This window comes from Anopheles funestus, chromosome 3RL, assembly GCF_943734845.2.
Source record: "Anopheles funestus chromosome 3RL, idAnoFuneDA-416_04, whole genome shotgun sequence".
In the NCBI taxonomy this organism is placed as follows: Eukaryota; Metazoa; Arthropoda; class Insecta; order Diptera; family Culicidae; genus Anopheles; species Anopheles funestus.
In genome coordinates this window covers 47,668,622-47,691,811 of record NC_064599.1, presented here as the reverse complement: position 1 = coordinate 47,691,811, position 23,190 = coordinate 47,668,622, and the positions used below count along the sequence as shown (strand labels likewise).

Sequence of the window (23,190 nt, the reverse complement as noted above, 5' to 3'; positions counted from 1 at the left end):
AGCATTGAAGGGGGGCCCGCTGGTGTATGTGATAAACGGCGACGGCCCACACGGCAGGACGTAAGATCAAATCTCATCCGGAACGTCCCGTCGTAGCAAGGACTGACTATCCGGCTACGTGGTAATATAAGTATCGTAAGCCAGAAATTCAGATCCCAGAGGTCATTACGCCAAGAAGACGAAACATCGAAGACAAACATTTAATAATATGAGCTAAACTTTAATAATAATTTTTTAAAGCATTTTTTTCAAAGTGATTTGTAATTTCTGGCATATATCAGTCATTTCATGCTATCGAAGAACGGGTAAGTTTTAGTACCTTTGCTACTAACATTAAACCATTGAGGCACCCGAAATTTTAACCGTAATACTTCGGTATAACAACACTACTTAATCAAAATGAGCCATTACTTAGAAGAAGACAATACAGATTACTGGACGCAGAGTGGAATATCTTCGTTACGCACAATCACATTACGTCAAAAATTGAACTGTAATCTTTCCCACAATTTACGCCACGAATCAACCTCCTGCTCGATACTTCAAACATATCAACCGTCACACGTAATGGTAGAACGAATGATTGGAGTGATTTGTCATTAGTGATCGATGGCAACGTGTAGCGTTCGGTTTAAGACACGATAAAGCAGAACATTTCTTGGATATTCCCAGGCATGCGCCAACGGACAAGCCGATTTTTATCAGTGACTTCCTTGAATGAGTACAAGCTTATCACACTAGGAGCAAAGGTGTACACACCTGCTAAGATGTTAACGACAACAGGCAATCTACAAGGTCGTTCAGGTCAGTGATTGAACCAACAACTGCACATGCAGGCTAGTTGTACCAGAACCATTCGATGAATAACAGACCACAATGCAAATGTTGTAGTAAAACGAAAGTCATGCTCTCGCTGCGTACCAGATTCGATGTAAATGCAAACCAATTATGTTTCGTAGGCCATTTTGCGGTACTTACCTTCGGTAACGAAGCTAGACATTGCTGCTTCACGTCCCATACGATCTTATCCGACGGAAACTGAAGGCTCTTGTGGACGTTCAGCTCTGGCACGAATACACGTACCAGCAACCAGCCTTCCCGCGGTTCAGGTGGTGGCTCGTCGTCAAATGTCATTGTGTCCATTTTTGTGGATGACGTCGTGATAAGAAAGCGCTCTCAGAAGATGCGCTGAGATGCTAACGATTTTATTAACTTTCTCGCGAAAGAACTTTGCGCTCTTCGTTTATTTCATCTTTCTTTCAAATCTCCTTTATCATCCGAGTGTAATGTTGCAGCTGGAAAGAAAGCGTAATACAGAAGATAATTTAAATTCGTTATATCAGACGCTATGACTGATCGTTTTAAAATTTAAAAGTATTTCAAATTATTGAAATGCATTTTTCACTTGCGTAGGGAAATTCGTTGATTTTTTTTATAAATAGCTTAATTATGTAGCCTTCTATATCATATCAAAAATAAAAAAAATAACTTAGCATTAAGATATTTGTTTATTTTTTGATAAAAAGATCGTTACCATTTCCGTCTGCAAACCTCTCGATCATATTCTTGCTATCTATTTTACAAGTATTTTTAGCATGACCCTTGTTTCTTCAATAAGCCATTGGTAAGAAACGTAATTATAGGTCATTGAAACTTCAGAGTGAGTGGACTACCATAATTTATCTGCGCATCCCTTAGGTCTTGGTTCGAGCTCGCCGTTGTGAACGGTGGAGTACTGGAATGAGCCTTATACCGGTATAAATAGAATTCTAATGACATTTACTCGCTAACTCATCACACCAGCTGCCGCTATAGGTTTGAGGAATCACAGAAAGAAGCATCAATTACACGAGACACTTTCTGTGCGTTGCAGTATATCATTCCTGCGTGCATGATTTTTCGTTCTCCTCTGTAGACCTACTTCTAATTATCATCCGATCACAATCAGAAGCAAAGATATGATCAAACTACTTACGAGGAACACCGAAATTCTAGCATTTACATATCCATATAATAATCTTATTATTCTGACAGATTTATTTATATATTTTGTAAATATCGTCAATCCAGCATGTTCCATCATGTGCCGTTGCAAGGAACGTACACGTTTTGAACCAATTTAAATCCGCTAGCTTACTGCATTCCTGCTTATGTCTCAACACGACATATCTGCAGCTAGAACTAATGGCGGCTCCGCAACATGGCACGGACATAACACGCACACCGTATTTAAATCACTCCAAAACCGGATCGGTTCTATTTGTATCTCCCGCGGTTTACCAACGTCTATTGAATCGAAACGCTGATGTTCCATGTACGTTTAATAGGCGAATGCCAGGGATTCGAATACCGTTGAATGCGTTCGATGTTCAACGCAAACCACACCGAGCCACAGGCTTTGGTCTGTGCGCGATCGTTTCATAGATCACACAGTAAAAGGCTTTTATGAAGAAAAATTATTGCTTTTGCTATCACTGTATGCATCAACGTACAGCGACTCAAACCCAAATACAGACATCTAGAAATTGAACGGTAGTCAGATCTTTGTGAGTATATCGTTAGTGAGTGATCCAAGAGACGAAAACAAAATCGTACAACTACATTACATACTAGTTGATTTCTTACAATATTATTTAAAAGGTTCTGTTTCAATGCTTGTTTCAGTATTACTTATTGCATTATTTGATTCTGATTTATCTTACAAAGCACACAACCATAGCAAAGTCTTCGTTATTTGAGGATATATGCACACATGGAATTTAAATATATAATTTATAACTTTTGTCTAGAAGATTTGTAATTTTTATCTAGACATTTAACTGACCAAGAATTTAAAACTGATCAAGGAAATACACGTGCTGTTTTAAAAATATATTTTATGAGTTCGATTCAAGCAAATAGAAACATAATTACGCACAACAAATAATAGTTCGTTTGGAGAGTTCATAAAATGTAGTTTACTTCTCAAAATTTTGATTAAAGGTAATGGAAATCGTAATAATAATAGTGTTTAGAACAAGAATACAATAAAAACCTTAATTTATATACTTTTTTGCCCACATCAGGGGATCGATAGTTAAATTTTGGTTGGATATTAATTGAATGTATTGTAAGAATACACAGATAGAGGAAATAATGAAGTGAAAACGTAAATTCGATAAACGTAATATTTCATAAATATTAAACAAAGACGTAAAAACGTTTAATTTTGTCTTTTTCTTTTTCTGCAAACTCAACAGAGCTTATTTCATTTCTCTTTTTTGTGGCACTGCAACCTCAAGAGGTATTGGCCTGCCATTACTGACTTTATTTACCAGTAGCCATTGTCCTGTGTATGGGAGTTTGGTCCGGATGGGATTTGATCTCAGGTCCTGTTGTGTTTAACCGGAGCCGCTACTATCTCCGGATAATTGCTCAATTTCTAGACTTTCGGATTTATGATCGAGGAACTGTATGTTGATACATTGAAAAAGTGATCATAAGCATATTATACTTAGCAATAGCATTACCAAGCGTTTTCACTGTTGCTTGTTTTATAAACAATTTTGAAGAATTTTATTATGTTTAAAATTGGTTTTAACTTCATGGTATAGCAAAGTTACTTAAAAGTCATGCATCGACTAATTTTTAATTGTTAAACCTCAAAAATTAACGTGATAAAATTGACGCGTCCCAGTTCTAGTTTGTTCAGTTCAATTTGTTCTAGTGTTAAATAATCTGACGTTTTATCATGTTTCGTATCCTATTTATAGTGTTCGGAATATCACGATGCAATTCCATTGTAGACCATTGTGGTGGTGGTTCCATGATATTTCAAATTTACTTATTATTTACTTGTGTTCTAATTTCTTTGTAGACTACCTTTTTCCCTATACTACGTAGGGCAATCCTATACTATGTTGACGACCACCCGTAGCTCGGATTAAGCAAGCGTAGCGGGAATATCTAAGAAACTAATTCGGTGACACGGTTACGGTTTGAAACGAATCGTCTCATTTGTTTTCGTAGACGAGCTTGCATACACACGGGTAAATTACTGCAACTTAAGGTGCTTCCTTCCGATACGCCAACTGCTCCAGATCTCGGTGACACGGACAATCGTTTACTGAGCGATCGATTACAGGGAACTATAAAGCACATACGAACCCTGCTCAAAACTAAACAAACTAACGAGGGCGGTCAAAACAAAAGCCATGAAACACGTGAAACTTTTGAAACCAATCTTCTCTCTGGAGGACCCCACGTTCCATGTCGCATTGAATCGCGTTACACTTGGGTTTTGTTGTTCGCCCAGGAGACAACCATGGTACAACCGGTTCTAATGGACGTCGACACGGTCAAAGGTTAGGCAGCGATCGTGCAGACCTTCTCAAATCGTACATAAAAAGTGGAGTTTCAAGGGCCTCCAAACAGTGAAATTACACTGGCAAGTGATTCGTTTTCCGACGGTTCATGTTAGCATACGGCAGGGTGCACTGCAACTCAAGACGAGGCTATTGTATTTTTATGGTTTCGAACGTTCTTTACAATTGAGCAGCCTCGATAAAGTATAAGTATTAGAGAGCTTTCTGTTAAAAGCGAGCAAGTAAGGAAACTTAATTATGTGTGTTTTGGATCACCATGCATAACTTGTCCGTACAGAAAAAAGATTCTGTAAAAGGAGGAAACGCTAAAAGCTTCAAAGTTTACTGTTCGAATTCACTTATTTGTTCTTCTTCGAGCATAAAAGAAACTAGTCTTTGTTAGTTCCAAGAAATTTAGTATTTACCTATAGTATTTACCATTACCAATACGATACCCAAAATAGTAAATAGTTTCGCTTGGAATTTTATCCGCCAAGTCTGGCACCGTTACACACCCAATTCGTTTTTCGTTGTTTCCCTTTTCTCTCCTAATGCTGGCTAATACAATTTCTTTCGTTCCGTTTGTCGAGCGAACCACGGATGCAGCTATCGAATTCCCAGAAGCTCAACCATCTGTGATTTCCTGTGCGAGATACATTAATGGTTGTAGTTCTGCGCGCCAGTGTATAAGCATTCTATTTTTTCTCCCCCCATTTTGCTTCCGGTTTCTTATTATTTGGTCCAAAAAAAAACGCAACTTCCTCACACCAACAACGGAAGCCATTTGCTTCCATCTAGAAATGTGAAGCTTTGATTGCAATTTACCTTGGCGCGTAGAACTTAACTCAATATCTCACCGATGAAAAAAAAACCTCATTCCAATCAGTATTTGGAGCTAACCACAATCGAGAAATTCATAAACGGAATCTGTCTATCGGCAAAACATTCATTATTATCGCTCTTCAGTGTAAGAAGAGTGGAAAACAATTGAGAAAGAGTGTGAAGCTGCGAAGGATCGATTTACTTTCTGGGTCATTCCTACATCGGTTTCGTCAGAAAGTTCCAGCTAGACAACTTGTTTGGCTAATTCTATATCAGTTGGAAGAGATGTTATACAATAATATCGATCATTTAAAACCAGTATAACCAATTTTCCATCCAAAAATTGAAAAAGACAACCTGTCAGAAAAATCTTAACTTATTTTAAATATTTCACCCCATTTCGTTTTTAGTATCTATTCATGCAACCAATTTCTCTTTCATCTAAGAACTATCAAATAGCACCACTACTTATTGAAAGAGATACTGAATTTTACTTTCAATAGTTTACCGGATCATGTGATAAACGGCGCCGGTCCACACGGCAGGACCGGGTTCAAATCCCATACGGACCGTCCCCCCGTACCAAGGATTGACTATCCGGCTACGTGGTAAAATCACAAAACAAACGAAAATAAACAGACTACTTAATTCAATCAAGAATGCTTGATGATGGACTTTGTGGGCTGAGGAATACTACACAGAACGTATTTACTTCTATATTTCCTGAAGAGGCTAAATCCATATAAGCATAAAAAAGAACGGTTTTATTTTTCAAAGCTTTATGCTTGAAATCTCACACCTTCTATGTCTACGTTTTTCCAGTTAAAAAATTGCCATATCGGTCAAAGTCAACAGTGGCGAGTAAGATAAATGTAGTCTAATGTTTTGTACTTGAATATACTACGGCAAGCCACACCCGGACCCATCATTTGGTCACTTTGAACCATAACAAATGATCTAATTAAGTCGTGTTGGTCTGGCTCCGAGCAATGTCTCTTCGTTTCATCAGTAAAAAAAACGTCACGTGACGGAAGTAAGCAACTCATCCATTTTATCACCATAAAACTGTCTTTGATACTGCCGGAAGCAGTGAACGCATCATTAGCAAATAAATCAAAATCGGTTACCGGTTACTGTTTTTTGCCGTAATTTTTTTAAGTCTGATTTGGTTATATGAGCTAAATTGAACATTATTTACATATTAATCACACCAGACAAAACATTTTTAACCTATCACTAAACTACGAATCGTTAGACAGTGGTGAAACCCGCAAGACGCGCGAAAGTGTCAGTTTTTGAAAATGACCACTTCCACATTTGATATTTCATTTTTTCTCAGATTTTATTCACCCCGAATCCTTCGTTACTTCAAAAGATATTGTGTATAAACTTGATTTTAGTGGCTTCCATAGGTAAGACGGTTCCAGTTGGCCCTGGCATCAGAAAAAACGCAACATGTATTCCACCGGTTGTTTTCCTTTCGGCAGGTTTCTTTTACTGGAGTACCAACAAAAACAACTTTTAGAGGACACCATCAATTTAGGCAACAGGTTTTGGGGCGGATTCCTTTCCATTTCGCTGATGTTTGACGGTCAGTTTGGAACTCTCACCGAATGATGGTATTTTTCATCCAAAAAGCGCGATCAATTCACTTTTGTTTCGTGTTGTTCAGTATGTTGACGCTTCCATGTTGATTTCCAACGTTTAACAGTATCTTTTGGATGTATCTGAAGACATAACAGATGTATGCTTCAACTGAAGACAAATATATATATCCTTCATAAACAAAACGTGTGAATTGAAGAGTTCATTCGATCATTTCATATTTAATAAAAAAATGGAAAGGTAACCACAAGAAATGTTTTGATGAACTATGTTTAGGTTGCAAACGTCTGGAATATTTGACTTAGTTTAACATTTGAACGTCATTATTATCATGAATGAATTTCCTTGTGACAAATTATTTCAGTTTCAGATGTTAAATTTCTTCATTCATTCCAGAGAAATCTACGTTAATCGCGAATAACGTTAATCGCGAAAGAGAAATATCGTTCAACAAGTCGTTTATACTTCGTATTTTGGGACTAATATTTTCAAATTTTGCACGACAATTTGCTTAAATTTTACTTAAACTAACATTTATACTGATAAAATATAACGTATTTTTGAGAAGATTGAAAAGTTTGCAGATTACATATTAAATTACATATTAAATTTTTAAATTCGAATAACTCGGGAAATGACTGTGATATCTCAGCGGATTTAATAAGGCACTGAACATCTAATTACGCACAAGAACTATTTTATTTTCGCTTCTTGCGACTTAACTCCAGCGCTATCGATCACGTACTGGTTTGCACTCGTGTGCAAACCCTAAAATTGTACTCCCTCCGCTGTGGTGTGCATTTCGCGGAACCGTCCGTTATACCGCTTACCGCCTTGTATAAAAAGGACCCTTTTTTGTTCCTGTTTATCCGCAGGTACCGAACGACACACCACAACAGAGAAAAAAAAAAAAAACAAAAAACAAAAACAAACCTTCCGATGAAACGGAACATCCTCCCCGCCCGAATATTATTAGGGATCCTGCATGGGAAGAGGCGCTAACTTGTGTATCGGACGTTTAAATACACCGTACTTCGTCTTCACATCTACCACTCGTATCAACCCGTCATCGCCTGGATACACTTTAGAAATTCGTCCTAATTTCCAAAACTGCGGGGGCATGTTGTCTTCCTTCATTAATACCAATGCTCCTTCTTTGATATTATCCTTCACCTTGGTCCACTTATGCCTGGTCTGCAACTCACTCAGATACTCCTTCTGCCATCGTCTCCAAAAATGTTGCCGAAGTTGCTGAAGCCTCTGCCACTTGTCTAAACGGTTCTCTGGCAGGTCCAAATATGACGGTTCCGCAACTCCAATCAATGGACGATCGATCGTAAAATGTGCAGGTGTAAGGCAGTCCAGATCATGTGGATCGTTTGAAAGGGCGTATAATGGTCGCGAGTTTAACATAGCTTCAATTTGACACAGAAGCGTGTAGAAGTCGGTTATAGTTAACGAAGCAGACTTATAAACTCTTTTCAATACGCTTTTGACACTTTTTACGCCAGCTTCCCAAATCCCTCCAAAATGAGGAGCATTAGGTGGGATCATTTTCCACGTAACTTCTTTCTCTTGGCAGAACTGGAAAATGCCTTGTTTCGATGTTTCATCCTTGAACATTTCATATAACTCACGAAGCTCATGTTTTGCTCCAACAAAATTAGTAGCATTATCACTGTAGATTTCTTCAGGTATTCCTCGTCTGGATACAAATCGTCTCAAGGCAGCAAGAAAAGCCCCAGTTGAAAGATTCTCTACAGCCTCCAAATGAATCGCCTTTGTGACCATACACACAAATAGACATACGTATCCTTTCGTAGCAGTTACACGACGGATACCTGATTTCAACATAATTGGTCCAGCGAAATCCAAACCTACACGTTGAAAGGTAGGAGCAGCTGTTACTCGACAGGTAGGTAGATCACCCATTTGTTGATCCATAGTACTTGGACTACTTCTGAAGCAAACAATGCATTCGTGCAGCACCTTTCGAACCGTTGATCTAGCATTCACAATCCAGAATTGCTGACGCAAAATAGAAATCACTCCAGACGGGCCGATGTGTAGATTTTCACGATGAATTGCTGCAATCAAACGCTTAGTTATGATGCTACGATGTGGCAGTAACAGCTGATGTTTGTTGTCATACGACAGATCTGACTTGCGTATACGACCTCCAACTCTCAGCAGCTCACCATCCAAGAAGAGATTCAGATTCTGGTATCGTTGCACAGGTTTACCTTGCTTTACTGCCGACACTACATCTGATAACTCATGATGCTGAATAGTTCTTACAATCCAACGCGTTGATTCCCGCAACTCAGCAATTGTAGGCTTTGGGTCATTAATGCGTTCACCCTTACCTCGTTTGGCATTTTGTTTGAATCGTACAACATATGCTACTATTCTTTGTGTCTTTCGAAAAGATTCAAATTTTACCAGGATCGGAAGAATATCAAGCGGTACTGTGACGCTGCAGGTAACACCCTTGCGTAGATCAGGAATCTCTTCATCGCGTAGATCCTCCATGGGTTCTGATGGCAAAAAATTACTTCTCATAACATCATTTAATGACCTTCCGTTGACCTTCGCTAAAGCATCAAAAACCACACGGCATTTTGTGGTGCTTTTTGTCGGGTTGAGGACAGCATGATGTGGTAGATACCACTTCCTTGATGATGGATCATCCTTACTTTCCTCTACCATTCTGCAGTGACCAACATACCTGCCTGTTGATTCGCGATAGTGTGTTTCGAGAAAATGCGTTTCGTACAATTCGTCCTCAGATTTCACAGAACGCTCACTGGTAACATCTTCTATTTCCCAAAACCTTTGCATTATTGATCCTAAACGATCATTTGTCGATACATTGGTAAACATTTCACTTTCCTTGTATAAATCAGCAACACGCCCTCCTATTACCCATCCAAGACGGGTTTCAGTGATCATCGGTAGTGTGTTCGCTCTTTTCACGGACCCTGATATTGTTAATTCCGAGAGACAATCCATTCCCAGCAAAATGTCCACACTGCCTGGATCGTTAAAGGTTGGATCGGCCAACAACGCACTGTCAGGCAAGTTCCACGAACTAATATCGAATTTAACAGATGGCATTTTACCAGTAATTTCGCGATAAACAAAACACGTGATACCCATAGAAAAATCGGTGCATCGGGATTTCACAGTAAAGGAACACTTTTGCCTTACAGGCGAATCAATGTTTCCAATTCCTTTTATTGGCACGTTCACATTCACCAAATTTACGCCTAATTTCACCGCAAGCGCTTCCGTAACACAACTGATCTGCGATCCACTGTCCAACAGCGCACGGCACAACAACAACTCCTTGTTCGCTGATTCCGCGTAAAGCAGAACAGTTTGCAATAGAACAATACTCCCCGAACTAGCGGCATTATCAGCATGCTGGCTTGCGCTCACTCTTTCGGGTTCACTTGAAGCTTGTTCTGACTTCACCGAGTTATTGTCATAATGTAAAATTGTGTTGTGTGCTCCTTCGCACTTACTACACTTCACACGCGATTTGCAACGGTTTCGCCAATGTCCTGGTTTCAAGCATATCAAACAAAGCCGTTTTGATTTTACGTATTGGGCACGTTGCTTTCCATTTAACAAAACAATTTCCGGACATTTGTTCGTTCCATGTAGTCCCTTGCACAAATCACAAACCTTTTCACTAGACATATTTTCAACGAACGAAGTTGAAGCCGCTTTTCGTTTCATAGGTGAATTTTCGTTGTAATTTGGCCTTTTTTCAACGAAACGACCCTTTTGTCCAACTGCAACATTTGCTTGGCACCTTTCTAACACCGACACTCTTTCTTTTAGGAAGCACAAGGTTTTTTCATAATTCGGTAGTTCACTTTTAGGGATGCTAGCTTCCCATAACTTCTTGGTCTCGATATCCAACGAATTAGATATTAGATATATCACCATCGTACAAGAAAGCCCGGCAAAATGTTCACCTAAATACTTCAGGTTTTCCACGTGGCTCTCCACTGATTCCACTAAATTACGCAGACCGACATAGTTCTCTTCGCTTAATTTCTTTAAACTAAACAGTCCACTAATATGTAGGTCCACCATACGACGCTTATTCTCATAGCGATCGGATAACAGTTGCCACGCGCGTTCGTAGTTACCGTCATTTATTGTCTTTTGATCAATTACCTTGGCCGCATCACCGCTCAAGGCCTTTTCAAGGTGATAAAGTTTTATACGCGGATTGTCACCACTTTTGTCCACAATGTCTCTAAAAATTGTCTTGAATCGCTCCCATTCCTCATACTTGCCACTAAACGTAGGTATGGGGCGAGGCAATGGGGCATGCACAATCACTGGTGGGACACTGGGACCTGGAACCATTGCTTGAGATGATGTTGACCTTGCCACAAAGGCTTCAGATGCACTCTCTAATTCCAACATCACCTCCTCATGCAATTTAATAGTTTCCTTATACTTGGCGTCATGCACTGCACTATCTCCAACAACAAGCTTAATAATTTCAGCATAATGCTTGTTATGCTCTTCCAATGCACTATCTGCCTTTTTCCCGTACACTTTGCACTGTACCGCGGTCAGCGCCTTTCCCTCATTCTTCGCCTGCAAAATATTGTCCATTATACGACCTAACTCCTCACATGCAAGATCACGCATGTGAATGTTTGGCTTCGCTGCAATAATTGCATCCACCCAGCCCGGTTCTCCGACCGATTTCACGGCTGGTGTGCGTGGCGTTCGAGGTGTGCGAGTCATGATGAAGCGATCTCTATTGATATTCAGCTACCTAATATCCGGCTCGAAGGACCATGTGATATCTCAGCGGATTTAATAAGGCACTGAACATCTAATTACGCACAAGAACTATTTTATTTTCGCTTCTTGCGACTTAACTCCAGCGCTATCGATCACGTACTGGTTTGCACTCGTGTGCAAACCCTAAAATTGTACTCCCTCCGCTGTGGTGTGCATTTCGCGGAACCGTCCGTTATACCGCTTACCGCCTTGTATAAAAAGGACCCTTTTTTGTTCCTGTTTATCCGCAGGTACCGAACGACACACCACAACAGAGAAAAAAAAAAAACAAAAAACAAAAACAAACCTTCCGATGAAACGGAACAATGACTTTAATCACTTAATACGTATATAACTGAAATTTGTCTATGGTTTGAAAAGTTTTATATTGGTTCATTAACCACTTCTTTTTACTTCTTTATTCAAATTTTCTTTTCACTGAGACTTCTTTTTCAAGTCTGGATGGAATTTGATATTGGTAATTGCATGTGAGAGCTATTCCAATGATCTATTACCATACCGTACTAATATAACAAAAGAAACAGATTAAGTATAGATGTCAAACTTATTGTATTCGACTTTCCATATAGATTATGTGTAAAAACTTTATTTCACCTAATTATTATAAGAACGCTTCAACACTTCTTTTCTTTCTTTGGTGGACACTGCAACCTCAAGAGTTTTTGGCCTGCTATTATTGACTTTGCTTGACGTGTTTTCCCGTAGCCGAATAGTCAGTCCTAGATAGACGGTCAAAATGGGATTTGATACGCGATCCTGCCGTGTAGACAGCGGCGCCGCTATCATCTCAACCATCAGAAGGCTCCAAAGCATTATAAACAATTATTCAACACTGATACAATTACATACAATGACTGTTACAATGAAGTTATCATTCGTCTGAAGTATACTGTTACATACAAACAAAGCATTTTTGATTGGAAATAACATGAATTAATTACAGTATATCACCTAAATACATCAATGCTTAAGTATATTGACATCTTAAGAAAGTATACGATAAAATCGTAAATCGTAGGCAAGTTAAAAAAGGTACGCATGGAAACAATAGCACAATGCCGTAAGCAACTGTTGCATTACCGCCGTATCTAGTGTCAAATGGCTTCTGGAAAACAATCGAAGCAATTTCACGATTATTTAAGCACCGTAATTGCGAACTAGGCAACGTAATGCTGTTTCTTCAATCAGTTCTTTCTACCCTCGGCCTACACCTATTACATTTATCTACAGGAGCGGCAATGCTTTACACTTTGTCGATCGACACACGAATAATCTTGAGTCTTTAACTTTGCTTGCTGTCGAATCACTAATGCTCTCAAAAATGCTCAAACTATAAGCGAACCTCCGGCGAAAAAAGTGGAGAAAGGCATTACACGCCGGCCGATGGAATGTTCGACTTTCAAAAGTGCCTACCACAAGTTCGTACCGCTCACCACGCTGAACGTTTGGGTTTTGTGTATGTGATTTTTACCATAAAACTTTGCTTTGCACCATACTACAAAATCGAATGGCCGGAATAGCAAAACGCCTATTATATTACGGTAAATCAACGCATTTCCTGCCAAGCAGGAAGGTTTTCCATTACTATTATGTAAAAATGTACAAAACGACTCAAAATGAGAAAAGATCAAATTATTGAAATGTACTTTCAAAATACAATAAACAAAGTGCAGTGATCGGCTATAGTTTATGAGTTAATTATGGTTTTTGTAACATTTAAAAAACGGTCTAAGAAGGGGCGGCCCGATGGTGTATGTGATAAACAGCGCCGGCCCACACGGCAGAACTGGGGTTCAAATCCGAACCGTCCCCACGTAGCAAGGACTGACTATCCTGCTACGTGGTAAAATAAGTCTTGATACGGCCAGGCCGTTCTAACCCGAGCAAAAAAAACGGTCCAAGATTTGCATAAATTTGTTATTTGCACTCTGAATCAAACTGGTTGCATTATGCTTAAAAACTACCGAATGCATCAAATAAAACAACAAAATTATGCCAGAAGCACAATAAAAATAAATGTTTTATAATTGCATATAAAATAACAATTTTTCTTACATAATTCAAGAACATATCATGTCATTCTTGGTCTCTCCTCTTGGCTTAACGACCTTTAAGGTCCTCTAATGTTGATCACACCGGCCGTTTCTGGCTTATTAAACTAATTTTTACCACGTTGTCGGATAGTCAGTCCTTGCAAAAATCTGCTTTGTACTTTAGATATACAATAATATTCATACCATTAGATACGCAGTAAGAGATTAGAAAAGAAAAAAAATTAGAAGTAAAACAGCAAAATCAAGACCACTTTAAAATAAACATTCAAAAATAAACAACATCAGAATATGAAATTTTCTTCGATGTTGTTTAGAAAAATTTACAGCCATAAGAAATGAAATCTAACACCAATCATAAACCTCCTGCAAAGCATTCAGTCAACCACACACTGCGACTGTGTTATATTTACAATGTGTGCTATTTTTCACGCTTTTCTTTTTCAAGACTTACTGTCGCTGTTACAATGTGTGTCAATTTAAGCCTAATCTATGTCGATGTACCTAGCTATTCGCTTCTCTATTGACTTGTTTGTAATAGTTAATATCTGGCGCAAATATGTTTGTGTACATTTTAAGCAGTTTTTGCATTACGCTTAACAAAATAATTATTTGACAATTCAGTTCATTCTCTATCCACTTTTTCAAATATTTATTTAAAAACAAACTTTTAACCATTCCCTATATGGTTTAAAACACATATTTCACTGTTGTCAGAAATATTTTTCTATTATCTTCGCCTTGGTCTCAGGAAGTCTGTATCAAACATCAGGTCGTTTTCAATTATCATCATTGTTATTAAGATTGCCTAGCTGCAACTAATACAGCTGAAGTTAATTAATGCACGTGGTTATAGTTTGTGTATCATCAAGTATGACGATAAAGGGAGTTTCAAAATCAATAAATAATTGAACTAACCACTTCATCTTCTGTTTCTCAAGTACCACTCAACGTGATTTTGTTTGGGTGCGAAAACTATATTTCGCGCGGATGTTTTTGACGCTAGGCAAGAATGACTAGAAGTTGTTTTATTTATTATTTATTTATTCCAGTTTTATGGCTTTTGATCGTCAAGTTTTGCTTTCCATCCATGCGTGAGTTGACGTGTCAGTGGCTAGTAATTATTTAGTTTATTTTTTATTTACTATAGGTACATATTAATTTTCCATAAGGACGGCCAAACCGTGTGTCTGTCATTTGTTTATTTCAATATCACACATTTAAAGTAATTAAAAAAATATATAGATGTTAAGGACCAACACACAAAAACACCAACTTGGAGATAACCTTACTTCAAATGTTTAATTATTTGTTCACAAAAAAAAATGTTTTTTACAGGAACAGAAAGTGTACCAGTGAATATTCTTCTAGAATGCCCATGTACGTTATAATCTTCACTTGTATCTACATGTCTACGATGATACTGTATCTACATATATAAAAACATACAAAGCAGACGAAAAATATAACAACCAATGGACCCCTGATTCACACGTCCTCTTTTTGTGCTTGTTGTTTTTTTTAATAATCTAAAACACCCTCAACCCAACCAATCGTACCTCGTAGAACAAATAATCAAAAACAGGATGTAAATCGTTGGTCAAAGTGAATCTGTTTAAATGTACTGTTATTCGCGAATATATAAAAAAAAACATGACAAGGTCGGATCTAATAGAATGATTGTATGATTTATTTGTTCTAGATTACCCTTCCGGGGTACAAGAGCACGGGCAAATAAATCAAATAAGGGCATGTTTGTGATACTTTTCGCTTAATATTCGTGTTACATGTATGTTTGTGCAATACTAAGCCAAATGTAATTGCTCCATTAGTTGACGAGAATGTTGCTATTGTTATTTTGTGCTGTTGGAACAAAGAATGCATCTAGTTCACGACGGTAAATGCGACGTTAAAATGTAGACACAACACGTATCTTTTATTACGACACTAGAAAAGACGCATTCTATAACAGTGGTCGGTGCAACTCTTTCTTTATGCTGTATCATCGCCATGACACGTTTTGCACGGCAGCAGGGCTGAAGATTATTCTATTCCACTGCGAATAGCAACTGATGTTCACAATTCTGGCTGCTCGTACACTTTGGCTGTAAGCCCAACACAACTTCCTCCGATGCTGATGATGATTATGGGCTTTCAGAAAACAAACTCCCCAAGGTGGAACCCGAAAGGTCATCGACCAGCATCTGTGGATTAGCATTGCCCCTATGAAATGTTTTAGTCAAGCGGGCGGCATTCTTACGGAATGTGGAAGGAAAAAAACGTACCACCGAAAACCTTTCATCCTTTCTTCGCCATAATTATTGGACGTACAGAACCAATATACAGAGATTGTAATGCCGCAACAGAAAAAGAATAAGTTATATTCTCCTGGTACGTTGATATAGTTCAACATTTAATACAAATATTAACATTGTTCATCTGCAAAAGCTATCGGGTAATAACGATAACTATCGGTATGAGATGGTTCTATTAGTTACATTAGGATATTATATTTAAGATTTAATTTTTGAAACCAGCAGATGGACAATAGTAAGAAAAATAAAGAATAAGTTGAAAGCACTAAACAATATTCTCAAATACGCACAAGAGCATTGCTTATATTAGCTAATGCAGTTAATGATGCAATTAACCATCTTTTAGGGATTTGTAATAAAAACGATATAGCCAACCCATTTTATTGTATTGCTCAAATGAATTAGATAAAAGATACTGATAAGCGAGTATTGAAACACAAAATACTTTACTTTGGCAAAATTGAATATTGAATCACGTGCACAGTTTAGTGAACGTCAAATCAGCAATGCAGTTTATATAAACATTGAATAGAATTATCGAACATTATGATAAATAAAATTTACATTTAATTTAGTAGTGAATGCACGTCTATTTTGCAATGAAGAAATTGACACAAGTGCCATACTGTTCAACAAAGACCCAACATACAATGTTACGATGCAAACTGATGGACCTCAGTCATTAGCGATCAACGCACAACGATGACAAAATACGTAGATACTGTATGTGTCTTTATAATTAAAACATTGTCATGATAAAACTCAAGAATTCAAAATAACACCAGACAGTAGGATGTGAGGGTGCAAAATATGATTCTCAAAAGATTAACACGAGGGGCCTTATGTCCCCTTACTAGGAATGATCCCCAGTGAAATTGCACGCCGCCCCTTGCACTTTCGTTATTACAAACTCAATAACAAAATATATACGCGTGTAACCGTGCACATACACACCAACTAACGGCGGAACAAGGATGCGTTTAGCAAGGCGCAGACGCATCCTTATCGACTTGTGTGTTGTGCATAACACACGAACACGAACAGCCTTACGTGCGATGATGTTCGTATCAAACACAAACGCCCTTTTTTATGGAGCCACTTTATCCCTAAACCAGGAACCAGGAATTGCGTTTGTGTAAGTGTTGTTTACGGTTCGGAACAAAACCAACACCACCACCAAGCAAAGACAAGATTTCGATCATAAACATTTGAGGAAGTCAATGGATGTTACCAAAAAGGGTGGTAGCAGGACACAAAAAGAAATCATCTTCATGAATGTTCATAAGTTTTTCCATACGATAAGTCACAATAAGTAATTTACACAAGCTTACATAAGACTCGCAATCGTTTAATTTTATCGTGTAAAACATATAAAAATACTACACAAATTAGCAAATTATATATTTAAGCAAACTGAATCCCGAGGTCTCCACTCCATCATACAAGCATCCGGTTATGGACACAAATCAATCATAAAAACGGATCGACTCACTAGAGATGAAGAATGTGGAACGATGAAACAATAACAGATAGTACAAGACATTCGAAAACAAACTTTGGTATCGAACCGACAAACTAAACAATAGCGAACGGAACATTGAACATTGCCTTTGCCATTCACACTCATACATTAATGTGTAGGAAAATTTTACAAAATAAATTCTGACCCTATCAATCTAGTCTAGACGATGTCATAGATCCATCCATCAAAAAAGGATCCAACACACATTACAATTTAAACTACTTCAATTTGTATGTTCATCAAAATCCCCCATATGGTTTTGGAGATGCAAATACCGTAACCCTATTCTATAATTTTATGAATACATATAATAATAATCAAAATAGCATAACTTTAGCATAAATAGTCTTATAGTGTGTTACTAATCGTTTAATTTGACATAAATACATAAATAAATAAATTATTGCTGAATATTGGACACGTTGATAATGATTTATAAAAGTTTGGTTATCTTTTTTATAGTTTTTCGTCATGCACCGATGACGGTAGCATTGTTGAACTCCAAACATTGGTACACCTAATTAAAATGAAGCACACCACTTAAGTTTTAGTAGTCTGTTCGTTCTGAATCAACTCAACTTAAAAAAAAAATCAACTTTTCTATCACCTGATCGCTAAACAATAGAATTCTTTATTTGGGCACTATTAACCTTGGCATGATCTTGACAATTAATTGGTATACAAAAGGTACGAGACAAAAGGGCCATTTCGTCCATCATTTCATGCTTCATCGCAAGCATGACAACTTTTCTAGAAAGCTTCATTGGTCAAGGGTAGGAATAGTTTGCTTCTACATGAACACTTTGCATCTGTTCACGGCAATCAATACGGCAATGTTGATTCATTACAAAAATATCTATTTTTAACAAAAATATTTAATTTTTTTACTACCTGCTGCTCCAGTGTTTTAAATTTTATACAGTTTTTTCTTATACAATTTATAAGAATGGTTAAATAATTTGTTCTACACAAAGTAATAAAACTCTTTTAAAATTAAGTTTATAAATTGTAAAAGTGTTAAAGTGAAAATATACTCTCTTAATTTATTCTTAACCGTTGTAATGCATTTATTCTCGAATGATAGTTATTTAAATATTGTCCGAAGGCGAGAAATAGTATTTATCGCATACACGTCAATCACTCATAGAGTCATTAACTGCATTTATTAACATATGCACGGGAAACGTCTTTAGAATGTCTTCGATTGATTGAGGATTTGTTTTATCCTCTGCTGCAGCATCTTTTTCCTTTGCATTAGTAACTCCACAAGTTTTTTGAGAGAAGAGTCATGAAACTACTTTAAAAATAAAGCTCTACGATGTTATTGTTTTGCATTCTCAATCCTGTGTTAGTTAACGTCTCAAGTTGATCAATGATTGGTTTGCTGTTGTTAGCCGAGTTCCAGGATGACAGCAAGCTGAGGAATTTCAAGAACTCAAATGCTCGATTAATGAAATTTTGCTCGTTTCGTAGACAAATTATCAAGACGGGGTAGTCGCTGTGAGGGTGATGACTGTACAACAAAGAACAATTTCAACGCAGCCTTATTATGCAACATACAATCTTCCCGACACCCCAAAAAGCATTTCGATAGATCATATTTCTCGATAAGCGATACCAATTTTTAGTCGAAAATGTCAATGAATGAGCCATGCAATAAAACAAGCTTATCTCAACTCGAACAAAAAACCAACAAAAGTCCGCCTTCACAAAAACAGGAAAGATAAATGCTCATCATCGAAAAGGAATCTACGGCAGCTATTGACTCACATGAATGAGGTGTAAGTGAGTAATTTTATATTGCAAAACGGTCTTTCTATATGGGCCCGTCGCTTGGCCCTAACGTCATTACATAATGGTGTCCGACGTATCACGTCAACACCTACGAAAATAATAACAACGAGTTGATGCGCTGACCATAAGCCACGGGGCGCCTTTTGCGTTGGTATTCGATTTCCATGGAAATTTGGCTATTTATTGATAATTTATAGTCATTTAATTTAGCGAGGGGTATTATGTTTGGTAGATAGCCCCCCCCCGGAATGGTTTCCATGGATTCTTTATTTGAAGGCAATGTGCACTTCAGAGTTGGAGACGAATAACAAGTGTAAGTCATGCGTAACTAAGTTAGGACTTGGTGAGCCTCAACTTAGTCTCTTATGTAGAACAAGATCTAGATATTTTAATAAGGACTTTCAAAATCAATCTAAATATTAACAACATTATTATGTGAGGAGTACAAAAAAATAAAATAAAACTATCCAATTTTGGGCAAGCAGTGATATTTGCAAGCATAGGAACTTACATCAGTAATAAAATATTAAGAAAACAGAAGCAATTTGAAAGCACAAGTCAGCAGTTGAGTGTGCAATTCGTACAACAATGAAAACCATAAAGGAAAAAGAATGCTAAATAATTCAATACAACAATGAAAATTCACTATAATGCGAAGGAAATAATGCATTGCATCCAAGGGAAAACGACATAACACGTTAACCTTACGGTAGAAGAAATTTAGTCCGATCTTAACAGCAGGTGACATCATCACAGCACACAAACCCCCCATCTGAACGGCAAACATTGGCGGGTAAATGTTTAATCAAGTCGAGCATGTGTGTGTGTTTTTCAGTTCATTTGTTTCTCGACCCATTTCTGTACACTTTTGCTTGATACTGCGAGTAGTGCAGGAAGACAGCAAGAACAAACCACAATTATATCAACAGTGTCTTGGGGGTCTTACCGAATTTCCCACAGGCAGTACGCCATCGTTCTTATGGGATGATAACGTAGCAGAGGAATGTGTTATCGAGAAATACACGCTTGAAGGCCATTATTGAACGTTTGAATAGTCGATAGATAACAAACACATTCCGTTAAATGATTGCAAATATATATACACGGATGTGTAGAACATTACCAACGCTACGTTGTCAAATTTATCAAACAACAAAACCAACAATATGTTAACTTTCCACACCGATAGTTAAACCTGTTCCGGTAATGTAATTTCATCATTCTCGATCGAAATAACTTCCTTGTTCTTGACATTGACTGGCGGCCATTCGAGCGGATCATCACGCATTGATGAGCGCACGACGTTTGTATGTACATTGCATGCCGGCAGTTTGCAACTTAACGTTTTGTTGTTATTTTCTCGACAGATTTTACATGGCGTATAACAGGCACGCTACATTAACACAATCTTACAGTATTGAACAACTCTTGCTAATAAACTTTATTAGAACTATTCAAGAGGTTATATAGTGACTTTGTGTGAAAATGTTGAATGACAGAACCTACCAACCGTATTACACCAGGATGTCAAAATAATAAACTTCATTTTTAACCTCTATTTGTGCACTTTAAAATCCAACTTACCTTCAGCTATAAGCCGTTCATCAATCAATTTTTCGTTGCCCTCTTATTGAACTCTATCTTATTTTGTCTGGAACTTATAATCCTTCCCACTGCAGGGACTAATCGATAGTCGCGCTAGGTTGCTTTATGAATTGTTGGCTGGCATACGAACAATGCACATTAATCCTTTACCGAAGAGCGTTGGACTGCTGACGTACTATTATTTAACCAAAGCTTACTTTTCCCTGGAAAATTTCTTCAGAACAATTCTAAACAACTTTGCACAACACACCACGAAACAAAACACACACACTACTATGATCGTACACAATAAAAGAAAGCACAAAAAAATGCATTAGTATACGAAAAGCACAAACACACATTTTCACCAACGGAGGAACGGGCAATCTCATCGTAGCCAATCATACTTTAAATGGTTATTTTTGAAATTTCACGCACCGCTTGTCACCCGCGGGTTTCACCAGCCATGTTAAACCACTCGGTTTGATTTGTTTATTTAACATCTTTTGTATTTCTTATGTGTTTTATTTACTTTGTTTTTTTTTTCTGCTTAGTCTCAAGACGCGCCTGATTGGCGGCGCTGGCGCGTATATGCAATAAGTTTTGTTTTCAATAAGACGGAACCTTTGTAAAAATAAAATTCTTCACACCGCACTGTGACTAGAATACCGATTTGAACGCCATAATGTATTCAGCAGTTGGCAAATTCATTGTCATGGTACACCATCCGGTGCGAGATGTTGGAAAATACAATGGTGCAAAGTTTGATGCTACAAAGCCTGCTGCGGTTGGGTTTTTAAACGTTCCCATATCCCTTACGTTGCAAAAAAAACCCCCCCGCAAGCTGTCTTCGAAACGACGACGTCGTCTCACTGACCGTACAAACTTCACCGCTCGTAAAGAACAAGACACACACTATCACAGGCCGATAAGTGAACCAGCGCTCCCAACCCGGCAAATAGGCACGCATACAAAGCGGGTCTACGGTGTGATTTTTTTGTTGTTGTTTGTTTTTGCAATCCCCACACAACAGAGTACGAATAGTAGTAAAGCCTGCCCAGATTCTATCGAGCAGATTGAACGCGATACTGTATCAAGTCTACACTTTCACCGACCCACCCGCTCCTAGGCGCAGTGCGTGCCTTCGCATACATACACTGGCAACGCACTCACATCAAGCATCCTTTGGCCGTTTTTACTTTTTCCTGTTTATTATCATCCTGCTACCGACGCAGCCGCTGCCTTTACTGCTGTCGATTGCACCGGTCAGCTTCCACTGTGCTGGCATCTTCCTTCGTTTCACTCGCTCACACACCGTCTCTCTTGCTCGATACCTGCGCACATGATCACACACACACAAGCCTGTGGGTCGCGCAGAATCCGAAATGCCGCGGATCCAAACTGAATTCCAGAGGAACTAACAATAACAACACCATCAACAGCACACTTGGCCGAACAATGTTTTGTTGTTCACACGCACCAAACTTTGGAGGACGAAAATGATTGACAGATGCTCAGGGTCTCGCCACAGTGTGGGATTTTTTGTTATCCTTCTGCTGCTTTAACTTTCAATTCTGCTGTTGCAGCAGCACTTTCGGCACTTGCGATAACAAAAACACTCTGCACACGATTCCCGTGCATATCCTACAGTTGTTGTAATATGCGATTCGAATGGTTATCGTGTAAAAACCTATTAAAATTCACAGATTCGTTTGCAGTTGCCTTCTACGGTGTATCTAAAATTCAACAGAAAACGACAAACGCGCATCCACCCTTGCTTACCGTTCGAACTCGTTGAGAGAACTAATTTTTTTCCTCTCACAGCCAGTCGTCGAACCTGCGAAACAGCATTCTTTTTCTTTCTTGCTCTTGCTCTTTCTTTGCCACAGATAGAGCGAATTGTGCGTTCTCTCCTCTCGCACAGTCAAACTGATCGTGGACAAAACTAAAGAAATACACGTTAGAGGAGCAGTGGGATGCGGGATCATAAAAATTTAGCAGAGCAAGTTGCTTCGACAACCAACGCATGTATCTTTAAATTGTTTTGCATGGTAGGAACGGAGAAAAAGAGCGAGAGAGAAATAGCAGGCAGAACGCATTTTTCGGAATCTCTTGATACGGTGCGAATACGTTGTCAAACCTGTTTTTCAACTTTTGCTCTCTCGTTTTCGCTTACTTGCTGCGACCGGTGATTAGTCTCGAAGCGGGGTCTCTGTCTTGCGTTCTCCATAGACGGGTTTCGCTCAGCAATACTCAACCTGTGTTGTTGATATGGAGCTCTACCTGTTTTATCCACCATTCTTTTTCTCTCTTACGCG

General features: G+C 38.2%; 2 protein-coding genes across 12 annotated transcripts in view; both read right to left on the bottom strand.

Moving 5' to 3' along the window:
* LOC125767774 (uncharacterized) overlaps nt 1–9,041 on the bottom strand; it is a 61,894-nt gene extending 52,853 nt beyond the window's left edge. Inside the window, exon 1 of one of the 2 annotated variants that reach the window (XM_049434665.1) lies at nt 7,854–9,041. In XM_049434665.1, the coding sequence (XP_049290622.1) occupies nt 7,854–8,714 (861 nt within the window). In that variant the 5' untranslated portion in view covers nt 8,715–9,041. Of the gene's footprint in view, nt 1–7,703 lie in introns of both variants that reach the window. The other variant, XM_049434664.1, reaches the window with a different exon arrangement.
* LOC125767752 (SH3 and multiple ankyrin repeat domains protein 3) overlaps nt 1–22,921 on the bottom strand; it is a 57,375-nt gene extending 34,454 nt beyond the window's left edge. For 2 of the 10 annotated variants that reach the window (XM_049434614.1, XM_049434621.1), the window contains exons 1-3: nt 22,655–22,921; nt 20,873–21,166; nt 979–1,295 (exon numbers count right to left, since the gene is read on the bottom strand). In XM_049434614.1, coding sequence (XP_049290571.1) covers nt 979–1,143 — 165 coding nt within the window. In that variant the 5' untranslated portion in view covers nt 1,144–1,295; nt 20,873–21,166; nt 22,655–22,921. Of the gene's footprint in view, nt 1–978; nt 1,296–20,872; nt 21,839–22,045 lie in introns of those variants that run through there. The other 8 variants (XM_049434623.1, XM_049434620.1, XM_049434622.1 and 5 more) reach the window with 7 other exon arrangements.
* Between the last annotated feature and the right edge of the window lie 269 nt (nt 22,922–23,190).